This window comes from Phaethon aethereus (assembly GCF_964289735.1).
Source record: "Phaethon aethereus genome assembly, chromosome: 4".
NCBI classification, from domain to species: Eukaryota; Metazoa; Chordata; class Aves; order Phaethontiformes; family Phaethontidae; genus Phaethon; species Phaethon aethereus.
The window spans coordinates 58,919,942-58,942,162 of NC_138578.1; the positions used below are offsets into that span (position 1 = coordinate 58,919,942).

General features: G+C 43.4%; 1 protein-coding gene across 1 annotated transcript; it reads right to left on the bottom strand.

Annotated features, from left to right (window-relative positions):
• Positions 1-15,847: 15,847 nt before the first annotated feature.
• On the bottom strand, positions 15,848-21,188 carry CHRNA9 (cholinergic receptor nicotinic alpha 9 subunit; the record flags this gene model as incomplete). The annotated part of the gene is made up of 5 exons (XM_081999733.1): positions 15,848-16,404; positions 17,762-18,294; positions 18,921-19,075; positions 19,875-20,020; positions 21,119-21,188. 5 exons carry the CDS (start codon positions 21,186-21,188, stop codon positions 15,848-15,850), a joined length of 1,461 nt encoding a protein of 486 aa, XP_081855859.1.
• Positions 21,189-22,221: the final 1,033 nt, after the last annotated feature.

The following is a 22,221-nucleotide window of genomic DNA, read 5'->3' on the forward strand; positions in this document are numbered from 1 at the left end:
GCTATCCCCCGGGACGGGCTAGCTGTGCATCTGCACGGGCTAAGCGGGGCTTCCCACCTCAGGTGCTACGAGAGCGTGCCAGCCAGGTGCCCAGGCCAGAGCCGGCGCAGCCGCGAGTGGCCCAGCGGAAGAGCAGGCGAGCCACACGCCCTGTGCTCCGAGCACCGCTGCTGCCAGCCCCCGCCGGCCGGGACAGGCCGGAGGGGAGGAGCAAGGGTTTGTGTTTAACCAAGGCTCAGCTTCCTGGTGCAGCCTGCCACGTCCCACGTGAACCATCGCGCAGGCACAGGCAGAGGGGAGAGCCCGTGCAGCCCAAGGGAGCTCCCCAGGAGCGGCCCAGCAGCTGCTCCTGTCCCAGCTTGCCTCCGTCCACGGGGCGGTGGCCGGGGCACGGTGGCAGGAGCACATGAAAAACACACGAGTAGCGATGCCCTGGGCAGGTGAGCACCGCTGAGCCATGCGAAAGCCCCACCTGCGGAACAGAAAACCTCTTGTAGATGAAAGCTTCTTGTAACTGCGCTGTGACTCTTCCTGTGGGGCTGCTGACGCTCAGCCCCAGTATTTCCTGCTATGAGCCATTTTGATTAACTGGCAGCTCTCCTGCTCCCCTTTATTCTTGCGAGCAGGCTTTTTCCAAAGATAATTCTTGGGCCCAGCATGGCCCCACACTCCCTGCCAGCAGCCCAACTGTGTTTCCCCCGGGCCCTGCTCCCCCAGCCTCTGCTCTCCTGGCTCTCCTGCTGCTTGCGTAATGGCGTTACACACCTCCTCAAGGCTTAGGAAGGGCGGCAGGGCCAGCAGCAAGCGCTGGCAGTGAGGATCAAGCACCGTTCTCTCTTTCAGCGCTGCTGCTCCTCCCCAGCTTTCTCCTGCCACCATCTCGGGATCCTACCGATGGCAGCGCTCCCACAGACACCGCACTCATCCCCTCACCTTTAAGAGGTTTGACTCAACTTCACTTGAGAAATGGGGTTTCATGTCTGCCAAGGGGGAAAGCTGCGGGGAAAGCTGACCTGGCCGTTGCAATCCACAGAGGTAACATTGCCTTGGAGTAAGGAACGGACAAAAAAAATGAATGAAAACCAAAAGGAGAACAAATTTCCTGTGGCATCATTCCTCTGCATGTCTGATTTGACTGGTGTAGCTCAGACTGCACCTGCACAGAAGTATCTTCTTCTCATCTTACCACAACGATGGAAAATTCCTACCAAGTAGCATTTTAAAATTTGACTTTGACAAAACTTAGAAACACCCTGAAAAGGCCTGTATAAGATGAGCGATCGCATATATATCTTAAATACTCATAACCCAATGATTTTGGGTATTTCTTATCATAGAATCATAGAATAGTTTGGGTTGGAAGGGACCTTTAAAGGCCATCTAGTCCACCCTCCCCGCAATGAACAGGGACACCTTCAACTAGATCAGGTTGCTCAGAGCCCCGTCCAACTTGACCTGGAATGTTGCCAGGGCTGGGGCATCTGCCACCTCTCTGGGCAACCTGTGCCAGGGTTTCACCACCCTCATTGTGAAACATTTCTTCCTTATAGCTAGTCTAAATCTACCCTCTTTTAGTTTAAAACTATTACCCCTTGTCCTATCGCAACACACCACTACAACATCCTGGCACCACACATTATGCTGGGAAAAAAAAGAGAATATGCCTCCCAGAAAAATATTTCAGAATAGCCTTCTGATAGTTCATTATGAGCTTAAAAGCATTATTATAAATTATACTTGGCAAGCTTTCCTAGATCCCCTCCGTATTTCCCTGTTGTTGATTCCAGTCTTACCAGACTTCTTTCTTTTTCTTTTTTTTAGTTAATTCTTACCTTTCGATTTATTAATTGGGTCAATCCATAAGCCCCAAAAAGGTTTAAATCCCATAGTGAGTAGAAGGGGTAGGAGCATACTCACTATCTGACAAAATTCTATCTACGTGCACTTCCAGAATGTTTTTCCTTGGAGTCTGATGCTACAACCCTGGTGTGATGGGCAGGACAATGTTACAGGGTCGGACGGGGCTTAGAGGTCTCAGGTGTTGCTCCCTGCAAGTTTTCCACTTCTGTCGCATTTGACGTGAAAGGGTACAAAAGGGCCAGCACATGAGTGCGCATGGGAACACACACCTCCCGAAACAAAAGATGAAAGCTACTCTTTTAATGAAACCAGAAGGGGAAAGAGAAAAAGTGAAGGTAGAGTGGAAAAACCTGCAAGAGATCAACACGGGAAACAAAGGGCAGCTTTATGCAAGGAGCTATTTCACTCCAGAAAAGACAGGTCTGGCTAAGGCACTGCCAGCCAGTGTTTTTAATACAGAAATTCAGTGTAATTAGGGCTTTGCTTGTACCAAGAAGATAATGGCAATCCAAAGGATAAGATTTAATAGTAGATGAGGCTTGGGAGGAGGGACAGACAAGAAACAGGGCTCTCCTCAAAAAGTAAAGAACTGCAAAGGAAAATGGAGGTGATTCTCTACCTTTTACTTTTCCACTTTGATCAGATGGAACAAAAGCTTTTGAGGGCTATTATAGGATCTACTGATCAAAAATGAGAGCCAGGACCAAATGAGATAGTATCTCTCATGGAAGGGTAAATAAAGCAGATTACAATTTTCTAGTCAGAAAACAACTTTTGCACAACCAGTGACAGGCATAAGAAAGCACTTTTTTTTCAGAAACGTGAGGCTCAAACTGATGAAAGCTAGAAATAAATACGTTTAAATAGACATAAAAGGATCAGTGTCAAGGATGAACTGATATAGGAGCTAGCAAATGATAAAGCTGGGCAAAGCATTATAAGATTTCTGCCAAAAAGCTGTTCAGAGGCATCCGCTTGAGCTGCATCCCAAGCAGGACAAACACACGTGCATCGAGTGAGCAGTGCAGCAAGCAGCTGTAGCGTCAGCCCCAGTACCGCAGCCCTTGCCCCTCACTCCTGCTTCTGCAGGATGGGTCTTGCAAGTTTGAGCTGCCAACACCTCCCTGCTTGGTAGGAAGACTCACCCTGGCAGCTTGCTGGGCGACAGCTTGCTCGCGGTCTGTTGCCAAAGCAACTGCTCACGTGAAATTTTGATTTTTGGTTGGACATTCCCACTATAAGGAGCCTCATGCGACAGCTCTTCTGGTCCAACATAGTATGTGGGTTTTTTGCCAGAAGAGAGACAATTGTGCCTACTTTAAACTCTTTTGTTTCTATGCTTGCTCAGCCCAAACTGCGAAGTAGCTTGAATTTACCTAATTTGCTTGCTACTACAAGGAAGGCTAAGAGAGAAGATGGCGTTTCAAAGTAGCCCAAGATGAATAGTGAGAAGAAGCAGAGTGATGGTTTCTATTTGCTTCCACACCATTTACAGCCTAACAGAGAATTCATTAATTCCCCAGGAAGATGTTTCCGTCTCTTTAGCAGCTGCACACACAGAACTTATGGACAGTTGTGCTGAGTCTGATGCAGGACCCATTTAGCCCACGATTTAGTCTCCAGCAACAGCAGAAGTCAACAGCCAGGGAAGAACAAGGCAAGTTTATCTGCTGTGCCCAAGCACTCCTCCAGCCTCCAGGCATGTCCAGCTCAGGGGATTTCTGCAGGGGAACATGTTTTCTGTTTATTTAGTAACTGCCCCAGACATCTCTGCCAAGTACTCTCTCTCTCAAATCAAACTGAAGGCAGCTCAGTCGGACATCATTCCTTTTTAGTTTGCATAGGTACTTTGCACATTCCCCTTACTTTCTGTCACAAAGTTGCTTCTATTTAAACTATACATGACTCTCCCGGGCCTGAAACGTAGGAGGAGAACAATGCCTCATTGTGGGAAAGATGAGAAGGAGCATTCACCTTTGGAGACAGAGTGGGAGACGATCGATGTTTCACTCTGACACGCAGACCCATCCAGCAGTGGCTGCTCTGCAATTCTGAAGATTTAGCCTTCATTCTGGTTCTTAAGCAAAAGCTTTTTTTTTTTTTTTGAGACACTAAACTCAGCTTAGAGCGATGTGCCCTTGAAAAATCTCATCTTGATCTCTTTTGAAAATGTTGGTATTTGTTACCGTTCATTTTAAGGAAGGAGTTATGGATGAAAGAGCTACTTTCCACAAGGCAATTCAAGATTAACATATGGAGAAATAGCAGCCACACTCTGCCCACAGGAACAATTAAAGCTTACAACATACCCACTATTGCAGAAAGCGATTTGTATTGGCAGGTAGATGGCATCTTCAGTGCCAGGGGTTGCCATAGGTGTTCAGGCTCTTCAGATCTTGCCTGAACACTGTACCAGTTAGGAATATAGCCTGGCAGCTGGCAGAAATGGAGCAGATGTAATGGACATACTGGGCATAGTACTGCTCATGTATCCAGTATGTCCTGTGCACAAGGTGAAACAAAGGCTGGCTTCAGTCGGGAATCTCGTCTATCTGAGATCAAGCACCGAGGACATCCTGCAAATGATTTCCAAGTTGGGAAATGATGGAGCAGAGGGGCTGTGAAGTCGGTCTTTGGAAAAATTATATACATTGAGTGAGTAAAAAAGGAGAAGACATGAGGACTCAATGTTCTGGAAAGGGAAGGTAGGCAAATGCATTTTTTAAGAATAATTTTGAATGTTGCCTTTAGATCTTGTTTGGAGACCCTTTTTTTTTTCTAAAGCTGCCAGAGCTTTCACCACAGGCTGCCTGGAAAGCTGCTTTAAGGTAGATTTGATGATTGCATTCATATTCTGTGCTAAAACATAATCCAGCCAAGGGGCTGGAGGCAGCCGAAATCGGCTTTTCCCCAGCACAACAGGACACAGAGGTTACAGCGTACGTTCCTCCTCCGTGCGCTCTGCATAACGCCTGCAGGCCTGGACGTGCAGAGAGGAGAGCGGCTGGGGGGGTCAGGCCCCTGGCTGCAGCCGCAGCAGCCGGCGGAGCACACCCAGCGCAACCAGAAGCCCCGGCCCCGCTGTCTGAGCTGGGGTGCGGGACCGGGATAGGGATCGGCTCTTAGCTGATTCGCTGGTGCAAGTCCCGAAGTACCTGCAAAGTGCTTTGAAGGTGAAAAACTTCACATTGTTACCTATTTTCAATGAACCCTCATAAGCATGTCAGGATGCTCCCATTTAATGTAACTGATTGCATCTTGCCTTGTGATTCATATGGCCATAAGTGTACTTTACTGCCTAGTTTTAAGCTACATTTTACAGGTAGCACAGTGGCTTTGATGCAGCTGCCTCAGAGATGATCCTGTCAGGAAAGGCAAGGCTGCAACGCTGGTCCATAGAGACTCTGGGGCATAAAGAGGAGACAGCTGAGACCCATGCACGTCCCCTCTGCAGGTAGTGGTCTCTGCTACAGGCACTCCGGAAAGCTTTCTGAAGTTTGGTAAGTCTCTAGCATGCCACCACGACCAGCTATCCTGCAAAAGCCTCAGAAAACCTGCGATGCCACCTTTGCGATGCTGGCCCCAGCGACAAAACACAGCAGAACCACCAGCAAAGATGAGCTGAAGGGGACATCATGCAGAAAGGACAGGGGCATCCGCTTCTGTATATTCTCCCCCACACGTGCTCCCAACAGCTCACACAAAGGGCCGTTCTGCAGGATTTGGGATTAACCCGGCTCCACCTGCCCTGTTGGACTCCATCAGTGTGACTTCGGGAAAGCAGCGGAGAAAGCTCTGTGCATTTCAGACGAGGGAGCAAAGGCTCACCAGGAGTGTCAGATGGAAGGAGCAGGGTGACCCCAGGTTTCTATGAAGACACTCTGGTGCCAACTTGCTCCTGGTTCCCTCAAACAGGAACAGGTTAGTTTGGGGCACTGGATCCCCTATTTGTACACAGGTGGGGCTTTGGAAAGCAAATCTGACCCTCGCAAACACCCACTTTCATGGTGAGTCATCTGCAAGGGGCTAGAGCGAGCACTGAGTGCTGGCTGCTGCAGCTTCAGGCACCAAAACACTGTTGTCTTATTCTCAGGCTTTGCTCCAATTTCATCAGCCTGGAGATGTTCCTAGCAAAGGCAGAAAGTTTAGAGGGAAAACAAAAACAGCAGTTTCCAGTCTCATGAAGTCAGGGAAGGCACCTTCACAACAGAGAGTTCAGGATCAGGTTTATGGTCGAAACAGCTTTGTCAGACATCTGATTGCGCCCCAGTAAAATTAGAGGTTCCTAACCCAACTCTAGATGTCCTGCAAAAATTGGATGGAACTACAAAGGCAAAATAATCTTTCTTTATGATGAAACCTCAGAAAAGTAATTAATTTAATCAGCAGACTTCAACACCACCTTTCATAACCTGAGATGCACCGAGAGTTTAAGCTGAAGGGGCCAAGTTATCTTTGTGACCTTTACCACCAGGAAAATTTACAAATGGCAATTAGTAGATTCAGAGGCCGAAAAAATTAACCCAGCTAGAAAGCATGTAATAAACCTCTGACATTGAACTCAGCGAGGCTGAAGCAGAGAAGCCAAGGCAGAAGCTGGGCTGTACTACAGCCACTGACTGCAGCAAAAAGAATTAGCACTGATCTTCTCACATGAGGAGGTTTGCAAAACGTCACATAGTTGTTATATACTGAGGTCATAAAAGTGAACCTACTTATCATTTCACGTGGGATCTAAAGTTGTTGGGCAGTATTGAGGGAATAAGAGCAAACTGCAAGTGACTCTGTAGGTCCCTGATAAGATACTTTTTCACGGAGTTTTGCGGTGAACCTTGGAACTTCTAGCTCGGTACCAGAGTGAAAAATTTTTCTCTCAATAGCATGCAATTAGGCAAACTACTTTGTACAGATAAAGCTGCTCTTTGGAGAGATATTACATACAGTGAGACAGCATAATCCATAGGAGTGATAAAAAGAAGGGAGGCTCACGTACCAAGTAAAGAGTAACAAAATTCTAACAAAGCTGGGTTTTGTTGGGCACACCCTTCCCCCCCCACAGCTCTTCCTGGATTAAAGCAATTCTCTATTCCCTTTCCCTGCAGATTTAATCCATTTTAAGAGAAATCTTTATCTCAATAATACAAGTTGCCTGTGTTTGCTTATTCAGCAGTAATGCCTGGGTACACCTGAAGACTCAACACGTGAGAACTGCAGAGCTGCAGGTAAGCCCAGCACACCTTTGGGACACCTCCAAAGCGGTGGTCCTGCTCCCAGGGCACGAAGCACCTGCAGGTGCAAGCAGCCAAGGTAGGATCCAGAGCTTAGACAAAGCAGCTATTCTAGCACTATGTTCTATTTCTAGAAGTGCCATCCCTAAACTTGTCAAGAAATGCTTAATTTTTTTTGGGGGGGCGGGAAGCTATAGTCATCAAGTAGAAGGAATAGGGAAATCACACATACACATTGTCCTAGCTAAGCATCCTCACTAAACATATCAAGGCAATGAAAAAAACAACGAGGATCACTCTGTATTCTGTCTTGAATTCACCCCACCTAGAGCAATTTATTCACACATACTGCAAGAAAAGCATAGGGTGCTTGCTGCTAGGCAAGCCACAACAGTAGGCCTCAGTCCTCGCAAGACCAGCAGCAGCAGGACCATGGCTCAGAGCTATAATATCTCGGTGCCTCATTTTTAACATCTTAAAGCATCATATTGAAACCAAATGCCAAACCACTGCAAAACTGTCCATTGGCTCTCTCCAGTCTGTGATAAAGCCCCATCATCCATGTGCAAAACCTGCAATTTTAGGTCCCATTGCATCCCCGCAAGGTTTCTTTCTTTTGAGTTCGCCACTTGTAACTTTTCAGATGTCCTGTATGGACAGGAATTTCTGAAATCAGTAATTGTCCCATGCTCCTTCACTATAGCAGGGCTTGATGTATTTAATGGATTTAAGCCAATACTCACAAAATTTGGTTAATAATTACCTTCTTGTTCTAGCTAGTTTTTAGAAGAAAATGCATGCTACGAAACAGCAGTGTAACAGTCACAGCTGCAGCGCAGTGGAAATGAGCAATGACTTATGTCTTGCTGCTGCACAAAGATGAAGTCCTGCTCCCCAGGCTGACCATATCACCATTCAAGCAAAGACATCCAGACTGCTGACAGAGTCTGGTAGTGCCTGCAGCCATTCTGCCTTCTCAACAACATTGCCTCCTCCCCTCTGCCACGTGCAGGGAGAGTTTCAGGTGTGGCTTTCTCTGGGATGGAAAGGGAAGGGGAAGGAGTCACTTGCCTAGCTGGGCTCAAGAGGACCACTTCCAAGGAGCAAATGGTGCAATGGGAACAGTGTCCTGGGGGAAGGTTAGAGCATAGGCAAGGACCAGGCTGCAGTTTAAGTGCTGTGGGTCACTTGAACTGGACCAAATTAGCTCCAGCACAGTCTTATTACATCTGTTACCTATATGTGTTGCTCACACACTCCAGGGACCCTCCAGAGGATTGCAATCTGATGCGACAGCGGAAGTTTAAGTTGGCATTTTGAGAAGAACCATCATCTCCAGGAGTAAATGGAGGCTTGGATTACAACAATGAACCAGCCAGAACACTGTTTCTTCTACCTTCTTCAGAAGTGTTACAAATTGCATTTACCAATGTATCCATCTTTTGAAGTTAAAGCCATCTGTGGTGAGATCAATGGAAGAAAGCCAATTGCACAAACCCTCTCTTTTTCTAAGCTACTTGAAGTTGGTCTGAAAACCTAAATAGCCACATCTCCGCTGACCTGGCCAAGGACTCAAGTTCCTCCTGCTATAGCGCCCAATGCCATCACCACTGCCCAATGAGCCTTGATCTCAGCAATATGCCAGACTGTCCTGACCAAGCATAAGACCAGTCTCCACTGCTCCTGAAGCCTTTCAATCTGCAGTACTTTGAGGACTAACAGACTACCTCAAATCAGTGCTGTTCATAGGACTATTAGCCCCAGAACACACTATAAATTAAAGCATAGCTTCTGAGGAAGCCATAAAACAGCCTTTCAGAGCAGCAGTCTTTGCACTTGACCATGGGATACAATTCTTCATTTACTTAGACCTTAATAAAAGGTTAGCAGGGACAACCACGCTAACAGAGCACCAAGGCTACATCACTTGTTGCATCTTGAAGATACTAGAATATTTAGGGTTAAGAGCACCTTTTTTTCTTTTTTTTTTTTTTTTTAAACCATTAAAAAATTGCCTTGAAGCACTAGAACAGCACTCGTATGACCTCTAGAGGTCTCAGGATTTAGGTGAGGAACTATCTCCACAGAAGGAGCTTTTGCAGGGTGCTGACTTTCACAGCAGACACCCCTGGGCCCTGGACTCATTCTCACCACCACCCTTTACCTCTCCTCCTTTCCCCTGGGGCCAGGACCTCCAAGCTGGTTTGCTGCTGATGCCTCAGGAACCGAGGGCCCCAGTGTAATGCTCTTAGTGACACAAAACTTGCTGGCTTGAAACACTGCTGAGAATTCATGCAGCTCAGGGGTGCTGTGCCAAATAAGCACTTGTCCAGCACACTCCACTTTGAACCATGGTGTTAAGAAATGCTCTTTATAGTTCAAACAACCTCTGCAGCGTAGTGAACATGGCATTCAAAAGCAGAACTAAGGCAGTGTACCTGAAGGCAACTAAGTTTGCCCATATCTGAACAGCATACCCTGAGGTCGCTTGCACTACACTACTGGTTCGGTGCAAGGGGGTAAGGAGCCAGTTTACCCTTGGGTTTGTGATGTTAGTGTTAAGTCTTTATGAAAAATTCATGTCCTTTACCTATGAAGAAAGAGATTGTCTCACAATCATCATTCTGTTTCCAGCTATGCTAAAAACAATAGATAAAAGCAACACAAGTTTCATTCACCATAGATATCTTACTGGCAGTCACCTAGAACATTAACGTGCTAAACAAAAGTGGGCACAACCTGCAGGACATGACAATACATGTCAGGCCTCCTGTGGAGAAAGCACATCTATCAACTTTCTGTGAGAAAGGGGGTGAACTGGACAGAAAATTATTTGGATATGCATGGATGCCAGAAGGAACTTGGGGCTATGAAGTAGCCCAGAAGAAGTCAACCCTCCAGACCATGTAAGTGACAGTCTTTCATCCCGAGGGCCACCAGATACTTACCTTTGGGAACTGGGCAGAAGGATGAAGTAGGGCTAGTTTACCAGCAGGTGATGACAGGGGATCCTCAAGGTCCCACCTTTCCAGCAAAGCTGGTGCAGGCTTAGACGCATCATTGTGGCTTGGGGTAAGCTGGCACCCTCGCCCCTGACTGAGCCAGTAATGCCTACTGCAGATTAGACCCGCCGCTGCGATACAGCCCCAGTGCAGGAGCTGTGTCTGACTTGCTTGCAGTCCACCCCTGGACACAGGCTGGCCAGTGAATGGGATGCAAAATGAAGTAGCTACACCACAGCAAGAACATGCTCTAGTGAACTCACAGGGGCTGAACAACAGTCTCAGTAATTTTACATCTTTCACCTTATTGCTAGTTAGTTTTTCCCGTTTTTCCTCATCCTCATTTTGCAAACACCATGTAGCATTATTTTGCAACACAGATGTACCTGCTGCCATCCTCTAACCAACTTTGGCTCTATGGAGGTCACGCCATCACTTTCATCACCATTGAACACAGACTCCACATTCTAGCCAAATGCTTTGTCTGTGAAGGGCTTTTCTAACTTGTGGAGTCTACTCCAGATGATTTTACCATTTATTTAACTTTTTTGTTGCAGTCCATTTTTGCTACAGTGAAACACTAACAAAAGGCACTCCTGCCACTGAAACGTTGTGAGAAGCTTGGCAGTGGTCAGCTAGAACTGAAAACACAGGATGAATAAAAGAGGCAGATCTATTACGTACCTGTGGCACACTAAGAACAGAACCATACAGATGCATGCATTAACCACAGTATCATTCTTTATTTGTTCGCATTATATTAGCTCAGAAATTTCCTGCTACCGTGTCCTTAAGCATGCTAATGGAGAATTCACAAACAAACAAAAACAGAATACAATGTTATTATATGTTATTATATTTAAGACCACTATTAATCAAAGTTAGCTGTCAGTGATGACACTTAGCAAGTAAATATCCAGTGAATCCCAATTTATTCATTTTGTTCGCTGAAGCACTCTACCTACAATAATCTGGGTTAGGTTTTAGCAATTGTAAAAAGCATGTTATTTTTTGCTCCACTCTTCCTTTGCCAGCTCTGTCATTGCATTCAGGTTAGCTAAACCCAGTGCATTCTTCAAACCAAAGGGTAATGCAGGGCAGACTTTGTGGATTGCAGTCCCTAGCAACTCCCAACACCACAGATAAAATCTTGTTCAATGAAGAGTGATATGAATAAAAATAATGGCATATGAAAATCTGCTTCAAGTTCTTTTAAAAAGAGGTGAAAATTCATTGCGAGTAGCTGTGTGAATGTTGAGGCACAGAACCTGGTAAAGATAAATGCTCAGAATGGCAGAGGAAGCAAACAGCAATACCTGCTCCCCAGAAAAATCCATAATTCTAGGTGGGTTTCTTAGAAGGTAGTACTGAATCACTTTTTAAATAAACGTTTTCAGGAACTAGAGTGAAGAACCCTCTCTAAAACTTCAGCTGTCATTTTTTAATCTTGATTTGTGTTTTCTGGATGTACACTAGATTGACTTCTACTCTGAAGCCCAAGAACAGACCACAGCATAAGAGTTCTGTGCAAAAACTGTGTCTGGAACTATGCACAGACCATATTCTCCGCACTGCTATGCTCCCCATCAACTGATATCCCTCCTTCAACAGTTATATTTGTATTTTGTCCTGTTGCAAAGGTACCCCTGGATTGCCTTCTCAAACACAGTGGCTAGAACTACACCTGGAGATGCAGCACCGCCACAGCCAGCCAAAACAGAACCCTTCATGACCAAGAACAGGTATGACTTATTTCACCAGTAGCCTGCTGCAAGGTTGGTCCCTGCACCTCAGGTAACCAGAAGGCAGGCTGCACCGCTTGAGACCCCCCCTTTGTGGTAGAGACAGACTTGGGAACTCCTTGTGCTCCTGACAGCTCCCAAGAGCTAATATGGCTTGCAAGACCCAAAGGAGTACTAGTGCAATAAATGCTTTGATAAATTCACTGCCCTTGCTGTCCACCCAAGTGGCTGAATTGAACAACTTTTGGAGCTCAAACAATCTCACAAACCCCCACATGTAACCACATGGAAGGATGGGTTAAACCAGTACAGCTTGATAGAACAATTGCAGAGTATTCCCGGTGGTCTTCAGTGGTCTGTGGACTACACAGTAGGAATCAAATGCACAAAAGTATTTAGAAAGAAAGAGATAAGAGAAAACTTGAGCTGGGTACTTGCAATCTCAGTTATTCCCTACTGCAAAAATGTAAAAAGAGTATTGTTCACTGTCACCTTGCAGAATGGAGTTCTTAAAAGGTGGCTGGAGACAATGAAGCTCTAATTTGCACCACACAAACTAGATACAAACTCCTCTGCTACCTCTTGTAGCTACCACACAGTTGGATTTGTCTCTAACAAAGAAGGAAGATTTCTCCTTTCTAGTGGACTTCAGAAATAGTGAGAAAAGAGATGTTCAGCTTGCTCTCCTCCTTTAATTGAGCTCTGCCTGCAAGAACAAAGGAGATGGTTGCACACAAACTCCAGAGGCCATTTTTGGTCCTATATCCTGTCACTGATGAAAAGATTTTAAGAATGAAAACAAGAGTCAACATATTCTTTTCTTCAATGAATAACAGAAGTTTGAAAGAAAACAATCTAAGCACGAAACACACAAAGGAAAGAGGAAGAGACCAGGACAGAATCAAACATTCCTGTCTCCACTCAGCACTAGAGTTGTCACACACAGCTCTGACTGCTAACACACTTTGTTGATTTAAAGCAGGTTTTTTCTTAGTGACATAGCTAAATACAGAGATATACAAACTAAACATTAAGACCTTGGAGGGACACTTAAACTACAGCCCCTACAGTTTAGTTAGAAACTCCTGAGCTAGCTTTAAACCAGGTAGCCCTTGTACGGCTGCAGCAGCATGGACCTTGGATCAGCCTTGTCACCAGAAGCATGGCCATGCAGCATCACGTTATGTTTTCACTCTGGAAAATGATCAAGTCCAAAGATGTGACTCTGAAGGTCCTAGCATGAAGCTTCACAGTAACAGTTGAGGTACCAGCTTCTACCAGTACCCATCATCTGCTGCTCACATTCTTTATTGAATCTGGAACTCTTATAAAGTAAAAATAGGAAAGTGTTTGATACAAAAGCAAGAAGAACATTCACCATCTGTAAATAAAGGAAGAGAAACACTTGAGAATGTCTGGTAATCCAAAGAAAAGGATAACAGAAAATAATTAAATGTAATAGTTAATACACTCAAATAGCTAGGAATATTTTTCAAATCATATTCTTGTAAAGAAGAGAATTCTTTAGTACCATCACATCCTCACATAAAACATGCTAGGGAAGTTCAAAGTATGATTTCAACATCATCATCCAAGCATGCAGCATACTGAAGAGCACCAGCATGACAGAGGCCATGATCCGCCTGATTGCAAACTTTCCCTTACGCATGGGAAGCCCACAACTGCAGCAGCTTGTTTTGAACAGAATGGCATAGGCACAATCCACATTTCTAAGAAAGATATTCTGAGTCAGGCTAAAGGTCTGTCTAAACCTGGAAGCTGTGTCCAATGGGTGCCACTAGTGGAATGAAGAGCACTGAAGAACATGCAGTCATGAATCCCTAAAATGTTGCTCCACCTTTCAACACTTCATGACTGTATTTAGTAATATGCTGACAGATTTTTCTTCCATGTTTTTCCCCCAACTCTTTAAATCCATATAATCTTTCAGCATTCACAAATCCTGTTGCAAGGAGTTCCTCAGCCTTCTCACATATTTTACAGACTCCTCCACTGTCACACACTGTGTATATTTGATGTATCAGTTCATCAGCGAACAGTAACACTCTACTTTCTTTGTGCCACCCAGAAGCCTTGGACAAACTCTTGGTCATCCGTTTTCTATGCTGAAGATTCATGTTCTGAATATTTTACCCTAATCTTTAAACACTTTTCTCCCTCAGCTTTTGGGACAGTATTTTTTTTCCACAACAAAGAACAAATCAGTTTCCTCAAACAGGCAGTGTAAGTGCCAAAGCCTGAACTCCATGGCAAATGGGTGCAATCGTTTCTCTGCACGGTGAAAGAGAACAGCTTGTCTTCTAAAGGAGCTATTCAAAGTTACCCTGGTTGACTGGGAACTGGTAATGTACAGGGAACACACTTGAGACTTTTTCCACATACTGAGTTTATTCTTGGCTAGCCATCCAGTTTAGCTTTACATTAAAACCTCTACTTTAAGGCTTGCATTATGTATGAGAATCCAGATAAGCATTACAGCATTAATTATTCTACACAAAAGAAAACCTGCCATTAGCAATTCAATGCATCATTTACATCATAATAATAATAATTACAATTCCCTTTCTTCCAATAAATTTGAGCATAACAGCTGCATTACTTTGCCATTTTGACTCCTTGGTCTTAAATTACAGCTTCATAGGTATGCTCCTATTAACTGTAACAATTACAAAAATGAGTTTTATCACATGAACTTTTGACTGGGATCCATTACAGTGTCATTCTGCCTCTCCCACTGCAACTAGAATATCATGGTTTCAAAGTTCAGGGTGCTTTGTAAAAGCAATTTATCTGCCTCAGGCATGCCTGGGGTACTAGCTTCTCACCTTACTGCAGGAGACATCCTCCAGAGCTCTATTAGTCTGAGAGGGTTAACAGAAATTAACACACAGAAGAAGGGGTTCTGATATTGTCAGCAGCAAACACATTCATGTACACGCAAGTACTGTGTTGAGCAAGGAGTATTGGTTGTGGCACTACTTTAATGAGCCTGTAAGATCATGCTTTTGTGCTAAGTAATGCACGGAGCGAACTCAGTTTAAAATTTAAGTATTAAAGAGGATGTAAGAGTGGACAAGGGACACATGGGGTGAATATTGGTGAAGGTCAATAAAATGAGCAGAGACAAAAGTCACAGCCTCCTATTTTAGCAGTCTCAAGCAGCATTTAAAGTCCCATCTTGCACAAATGCCCAGGGGAATGAGACATCTAGGAAGGACAGGAGAAGTCCTTCCTATTTTTAGGCTCAAGAAGAAAGAGAATGGAAGAGAGGTCCTCCAACTTGGTGAGGAAGAAGTCCTGGGAATCTGTCTTACTGGAGCTGTGGCAACAACAAGGTAGTATTCAGCAGCAGGAAATGATAAAGAGGAAGATCAGGGTAACTTTCATATTCAGTAAGCTCAATGGTATTAGAAGTGAAAGGCACAGAAGATAGACATGTAGAGCCTATGAAATGGTAGGAACAGTGACCAGAAAAAGCCATAACAAAAAGGTTAAGTTCGGAAGACAAGTAAAGACAAGTAAAACACAGAAAAAAGGCAATGTCATGAAGGGATGATTTCCAGGAACTGCCACAAATGTCACAAATATACTTTTTTCTTCCCTCCCTAGGGGAGAGAAAGGGCTGGTCAAGTTACAAGGTGCAGAGATGCAGCCCTGTGAATACAGTGCTCCCTGCCAGGCTGTCTGCTCCACTGCTGCAATGCTCCACTCCATTCAGCCTGAAGTCACAGCCACCACCCATCAAGATGGAGCACAGAGTGCTTACCCCGCAGCCTAACCAGCGCTGCAGTCCTGTACTAAAAGGCAAGGACAGTCACTTACAAAGCCCTCAGCTGAGCAATGTCTCAACGTGCTGTCACAGCCTACGGAACCAATTTGTTTATTGTTACAGAATGCAAGACAAAGATCTCAAAAGCACCCCTGTCCCAGAGCTCCACCAAAACATGCTAACCCAGTATATTCAGATTTACAAGAGGAATATGTTTGTCTTCAGTTAAGCTGCTTTCCCAATGATCAGCACGCTCATAAAAAACACCATGATAAAGAAAATCCACATGAAAAACCTGTCCATCACTTTGGCAACTTTTTTCCACTCAATTCCTTTGGCCCTGCTTGCTTTATGGTCTCGAACACAATTAGCAATATACTCAATATTTTTAATCAGCATTTTGTAACAGGAACAGCAATTAACAATCTCCCTAACATTTTCACCATGATCTCCATGGCTTTTATTCAAATTTCCATTGAGCTTTTCCTTGAGATGATACTCATCATTCTTATTGGAAAGGTGACTCCTTACCTCTTTGTGCCTCCTCTGACACCCACCATCCCCCTCCAACTTACATTCTTCTTCCTTCTCTCTTTTTGGACTTGTGCAATTTTCACCCACATCATAAACAAAAAAGATTTTTGACATGTAGTCCAAAATAATCACCCTGGCCCATTGTGGAACAGGCTTTGCTTCTGAGCCACAGTGATGGAGATTCATTATAATGATCGTCAATGCAGTGGAAGCTGTGATCATGGTCATAGTTGCTATGTAATACTTTCCTGGAACACAAAATAAAATCATATTAAAGACGCTACCCTAATAAAAAAATTCAATGCAGAAATAACAACATGACAACACAGTGCTAAATGTAAGTGCAAGTAAAACCAGTTCTTAATCACCTTGATTCTCTATACTTAAATAACAATTTACCATTTAAAAACAAAGATTAAAGCCATTAAAGTAAACCCACATACTTGTTACTGGCATGCCTTTATCAGATGAGTAAGTGACTATTGTATTAGCATGGTAAATATTTGCAAGCCAAAACCTCCGATTTCTCCAAATACACCCATTCAGAAAGCAGCTTTAAAACGTCTATCGGGAACCTTGCTCTTTTCCTGGTGTCTGTAAAATCCCACTGTTGATGGCTTCACATGGCACATTAGCAATCCCGCTTCCTGATATATTAACACAAGTGGATAATGCTCTGTTGGAGCTATCAACGCACCTCACACCAGCAGATGGATATCTTCGCATCCACATGGGCCAGTGAATATCCAGACCTTGCTGGTGTCCACAACTAGTGTGCTGACAGCTGAGAGGCCAGGCTCCAATACAGAAAGCCCATATTCTGGGTGGGAATAGTTGCTGCTGCTGTGGGAAATGCATTCAACTTTCCTATTCATTGACCAGTTTTTGGTCTCAGTAAGCCATATAGTTTCCATATGCACAGGAATAATGAAAATAAAGATAATGAGATCTGAATTATCTTAACAAAGCTGGAAGCTAGCGTGGAGGCAACTGTGCTCCTAAGTCCTCCAGAAATCCCACCAGGGCATCCAAGCAGCCTCCTGCCCCAGGGGACAGACCAGCCAGGAGCAGGAAGAGTGTCCCAGCAGAGTGTCCCAGACAGGACAACGGTGAACACCACTCTTTTCACTACACATCAGCTCTTCTGAACTCTCAGATGTAAACTAAAATTCAGCATTATGCATTGCCAGGCATTACATTTCAAAGTAACAATTGTTGGATATCAAGTCAACCCTGAGTGTCCGAGCCAGGCCACCCAACCGTCTGGATCTGACAGAAACATATCTTGAAACAGTCTTATCTTGATAAGTTAATTATTTTCCATTACTAGCTTTATTAAAATATGTGATAAAATAGTTCTAAATTTCTTATTTTATTTAATAAATAGAAATAACTAGCTAATACATAATTATAAATAAATGCAAAAATAATTGTGAAGAGCTTCAGCATACCTGTACAAATTCCACACATATTTTCAGTATTTCACTATGTTTTAAAAATGCAGCACCTTTATCTTCCCAGAAGACACAAATTATATATGGTCTCCCTGACATACAGCCCTGTTATTAATAAGCTATGTTTAAAGACAAAGCATGTAAGGCTTACCTATCAAAGGTACATTTTCAGAGGGAGGCATGATCTCTGCAACCATCAGCTGGAACACAGTCAGAGCAAGAAGAACTGTAACCCCCAAAGACACTTTTTCACCAGAGTCTGCAGGGAGATAGAATCCCAGTGGGGCCAGGAAAGAGATCAAAATGCAAGGAAGCAATAGATTAAATATGTAGAAAGAAGACTTCCTTTTCAAAATCAGTGTGAAGGTCACATCTGGATAAGGCTCAGAGCAGCAGCCATAAGTGACAACGTTCTTAACTGCTGGCATACCATGAATCTCCCATTCCACATCTTCTACAAAGTCAGAGAGGTCACCACTATCAAGAGAATTGATGATGTCTACCTGATTACCATTATAGGTCCAGGACCCAAATGTAAGGTTGCACTGCTGGCTGTCAAAAGGAAAATAAGATACATCCACTACACATGAACTCTTTGTGATAGCGGGTGCATCCCAAGTGATTTTTCCATCATATCTCAACACAACGTTAGTATTCACTGGTTCTGAAAAGTCATCATCAGCCCTGAAAGACAGAAAAGTGACAGTCAGGATTGACCAGCAACAGCCCTATTTTTATTCATAATTTATTAGGATATCTGAATTTCTTAGGATCCTGAATTTTATTAGGAATTTGCTATTAACTATTATTTATAGGTACCAGTGCCCATTAATGCCAAATGTCAGGACTGCTAAATAATGTTGTATTTGTTGGCAATAGCTTCTTCAAACTTGACCTCAAACAGAATATAGTAGGATAAGAATCTAAAGATTAAAATAATCTGCTGGTCACTACTGGCCCGGGAGAGCAGACAAGGAGTGCAGCCTTCGTGTACCACCTTTTTGTGGATACACTATCTTCCAGAGCTCTTCAGCAGCCTCAGCACAAAGCACTTCAGACTGCCAGGGTATTCAATTCCCAGTGCAGAGAAATTCAGAACAGCTTTGCTGTGTAGCATAATCAATAGACAAATCTTGTTTATGACTTTATTGCAAAATATTTAGATGATCAACAACAACTGTTAAGACAACAAACATACCCCTTGCTAAGGTAAGGTGAAGCGATGAAAGTTCAGACTCCGTGGGTCAATCCCTCCTTCAACCTCCTCCCTCCAACAAATATTCAAGCTGATTTTCTCTAGCCATACTCACTTGTTATATAGGACAATATCTGGTCTCCAAACTAAATTGCTTGGAATCCTGATAGAATCTAACCCATCATATTTATCTTTGTCCCATTTGAGGTATGCGTCATACCAGCTTTGTCGAATCCATAAGTAAGCTGACAAAATTTGGTTCCTTTCATCCTGCATAAAAAGGTAGAAATATTTCTAGCTGAAGGTGACAAAATCACATCTTAGATGCAGACAGAGTTTGTTGTATAGTTTTAAAGTACTGCCCAAAACAGGCCAGAATGCTGACAGGCCACAAGAGTGCTTCTCAAACAGGTACCTATGCCCATACACTGTACAGGGAGCTTATTTATTTGGACTTTCTCTTGTCCAAACCTCCTCCCTCCTGCACCCTCTAGCTTTAATCATAGTTGTCTAAGGCTCCTGGTATCTTAAGAATTTCCTTTTACGAGCTTCAGAATACCAAACAGCTAACATATTCTGTCTAACAAATTCTCTGAAAGCTTGGTGAGGCCTTGAAGTTGTAATTCAGAAGTCACAAAAATTATTTCCCATTCCCCTTCCAGACACATTTTCTTTTGCCTTAACAGTATCTCAAGCTGAACCAAATCTATTTTAAAAGTTACTGCAGTCTAAAATAGGGAGTTTATGTAGAAATTAATTGCATCTTAGAAAAAGGATTTTCTCTTTCTATTTAAAACTCAGCAAAAGTTGCCTGGAGGGTGCGATGCCAACACCTAACTACAAAAGAAGTCTTAATTCAGCAGCTGTAAGTTTGCAGGTTTATAATGGAAGTCTTAGTGTTGCAATCAGGTAAGAATTTACAAAGAACTGGAGAACATGACCCTGGTGAGGAAGCATTACTGAAGCTGTGACAACAAAATGCAAGTTGTTTTTCCTACTCCAAGCAAAATGTTTACAGCTAGTATGTTTCTGTACATCTTTGGAAAAACAGAACTGTGCTCTTACTCACCATGTCTTTAATTTGGGACAATGTGATCTGAAGGGTGACATTCAGTACTTTATCTGTGTCTTCCACTGGTCTTAGAGCATTTGAGTAGTCTTCAAACAGCTCATTAAAGAGCATGTGAGCATATTTTCCTTTGGCTGATTCTACAGCTAGATAACATAGATTTGTTCAGTACATCAGATTAAGCACTGAGCAGTATCAGAAGACATCCTCTTTTTACAGCTTCAAGTAGTATTTGCTATAACTAATATTTATCATTCACATACTGAAGAATATCATCATTTAGTGTGGAAACAGAAGTAAGCCTGATGAAGCTATTCAAATAAAGACAGTATTCACCTGTAGTAAATGAATAGCTAACTCTAGCTTTTCACACACACTAAAAAAAAAAACCCTCTTCATCCAGAGATTCCTGGTTTTTTGAGGGTAAATATCACTACCTTTATTTTATTGGTCTATTTCATAGGCACACAGATTTTTGACTTACAGTCACACATCTGCCATGCTAAAATTGGAAGCAAAGTCTGAAGTTAAACCTGCTCCCAAGCTAATGACTTGTGATGTCTCCCTAAATGCAGCACTGATTCATGCTACTTTCAGAATTTACCTTTTTTTTTTTTTAAATACCACTTGGAAAAAGTCTGAGCTGCTTTTCTTCGCAAACTGGCAATTGCATGATGTATGGACACACCCTTGGACTAACACCTTTCTCAAACCATGTATTTGGAGATGCTTCTTGCTATCCAGACTTAGTCACTAAGGATATTCCACTGAAACGTCAAATTTTAAATGACACTTCTGCTGTTCCACACTGTTTTGTGCATCACAGTTTCTCTAGGCAATGTCTGTATTACCTTTAGATAGATTCACACATTCCTGCAAGCAAAGAGCAAGGACAGTAACACTCACAAGACTTGCCCAAACGCCAGCCGGCACTATGTAGGAAGCAAGTGCTTTGGAGTACATTACTCTCAGGTGACTCACAGTGACTTCCTGGACTAATTAGAGTTCAAAGCAAACCTTTCTGTTTAACAAGAAATCCTAACAAACCAAAGCTTCACAAAGAGCATTTAAGTTCTGTATGTACATGATCGTTCATTTTGTCTATGCATCAGTGAGACAAAGTAAAACAAACAGATTAAAGACTTCTGGAGCTCAACCACGTAAAATGCACCAGGGCACCAGCTCCTTTCTGAGTAAAATAAACCTTAATACAACATTTATTAGCTATCAAGCAGTATTCTCACCTTGAAGTATCACTGCTGTGAACAGCAACCACAGAGAGACATAAAAGGAGGACAAGCGATTTCTCTTCATTTCTGGACCTTAAATAAAACTGTTCACCCAAGGGCACAAAAATGTTTATCACTATCCAAAAAAAACAAAGAAAAGCACAGCAATATAAAGATGCCAAAGCACTGATGAGATGCTACTAGCAACTCAGACCTCCCTCCACAGCTGCCAGAGTCCAGAGCAATCCATGGTCTCTGTCCCTGCCACCGCTTCGGGCTCTGATGAACGCTCCCTCTCTCCGTAACCTGAGAGCTGCCTGCTCTGAAGCTAATGCTGAGAGAGAAGATGAAAGGATGGGATATCAGTAGGAAAATTGTATTCCATTGCATTTTTTACTACAAATGTAAGATTTTCTTCAATTTATGAACAACCCTTTTACAGTTCTTTGGTGGGCCACGATTTACTGCCCCTATGTTCAGCAATAGCTTGCTCAGAACCAGTTCTGTGGAACTTGTGGACCTTCACAAAAAAGTGATCTGCCTCAGTATTTCCATTGGTACAGTCACACTGCACATCATACATCCAATATGTCACACAGCAAAAAACCCACAGCCTACCTACTCCTATGCTGGCAAAACCATGTTTTCGCCTACCAAACTGACGCCACATGGAAGAGATGCAGCTGCACCAAAGCTGGACAAAACATGCAACATTTGCAGTAGCCTGGTATTGCTGTGCAGACTTCCACTGGTGTAGACAACTCTGAGACCAGTACTCAGCACAGTAAATCAGGAGAAAAACGGGACTCTGCAGATAAAGTGCCATTTCCCAATACAGTATAATTTTTTCCAGGTCAGTTGGACAAGACTTTACAAAGAATGACAGAGTTATTGGACAGCTCTTGCATTTAGCCGAAGACTTACAAGAGAGAAATTTGAAATGAAACGCTACCACACCTGACCTCCCACCTATGCCATTGTCAGATCTTCATTAGCTCTGTCTATATTACTCATGTTGCCAAGTTAGTTTCCTAGTACTGCAAGCATTTTCTTCCAAGTTTCTCACAGACAAGAGGAGATTACTTTCCCCTTTCCATAGTCCAATGCATCCTTCATGA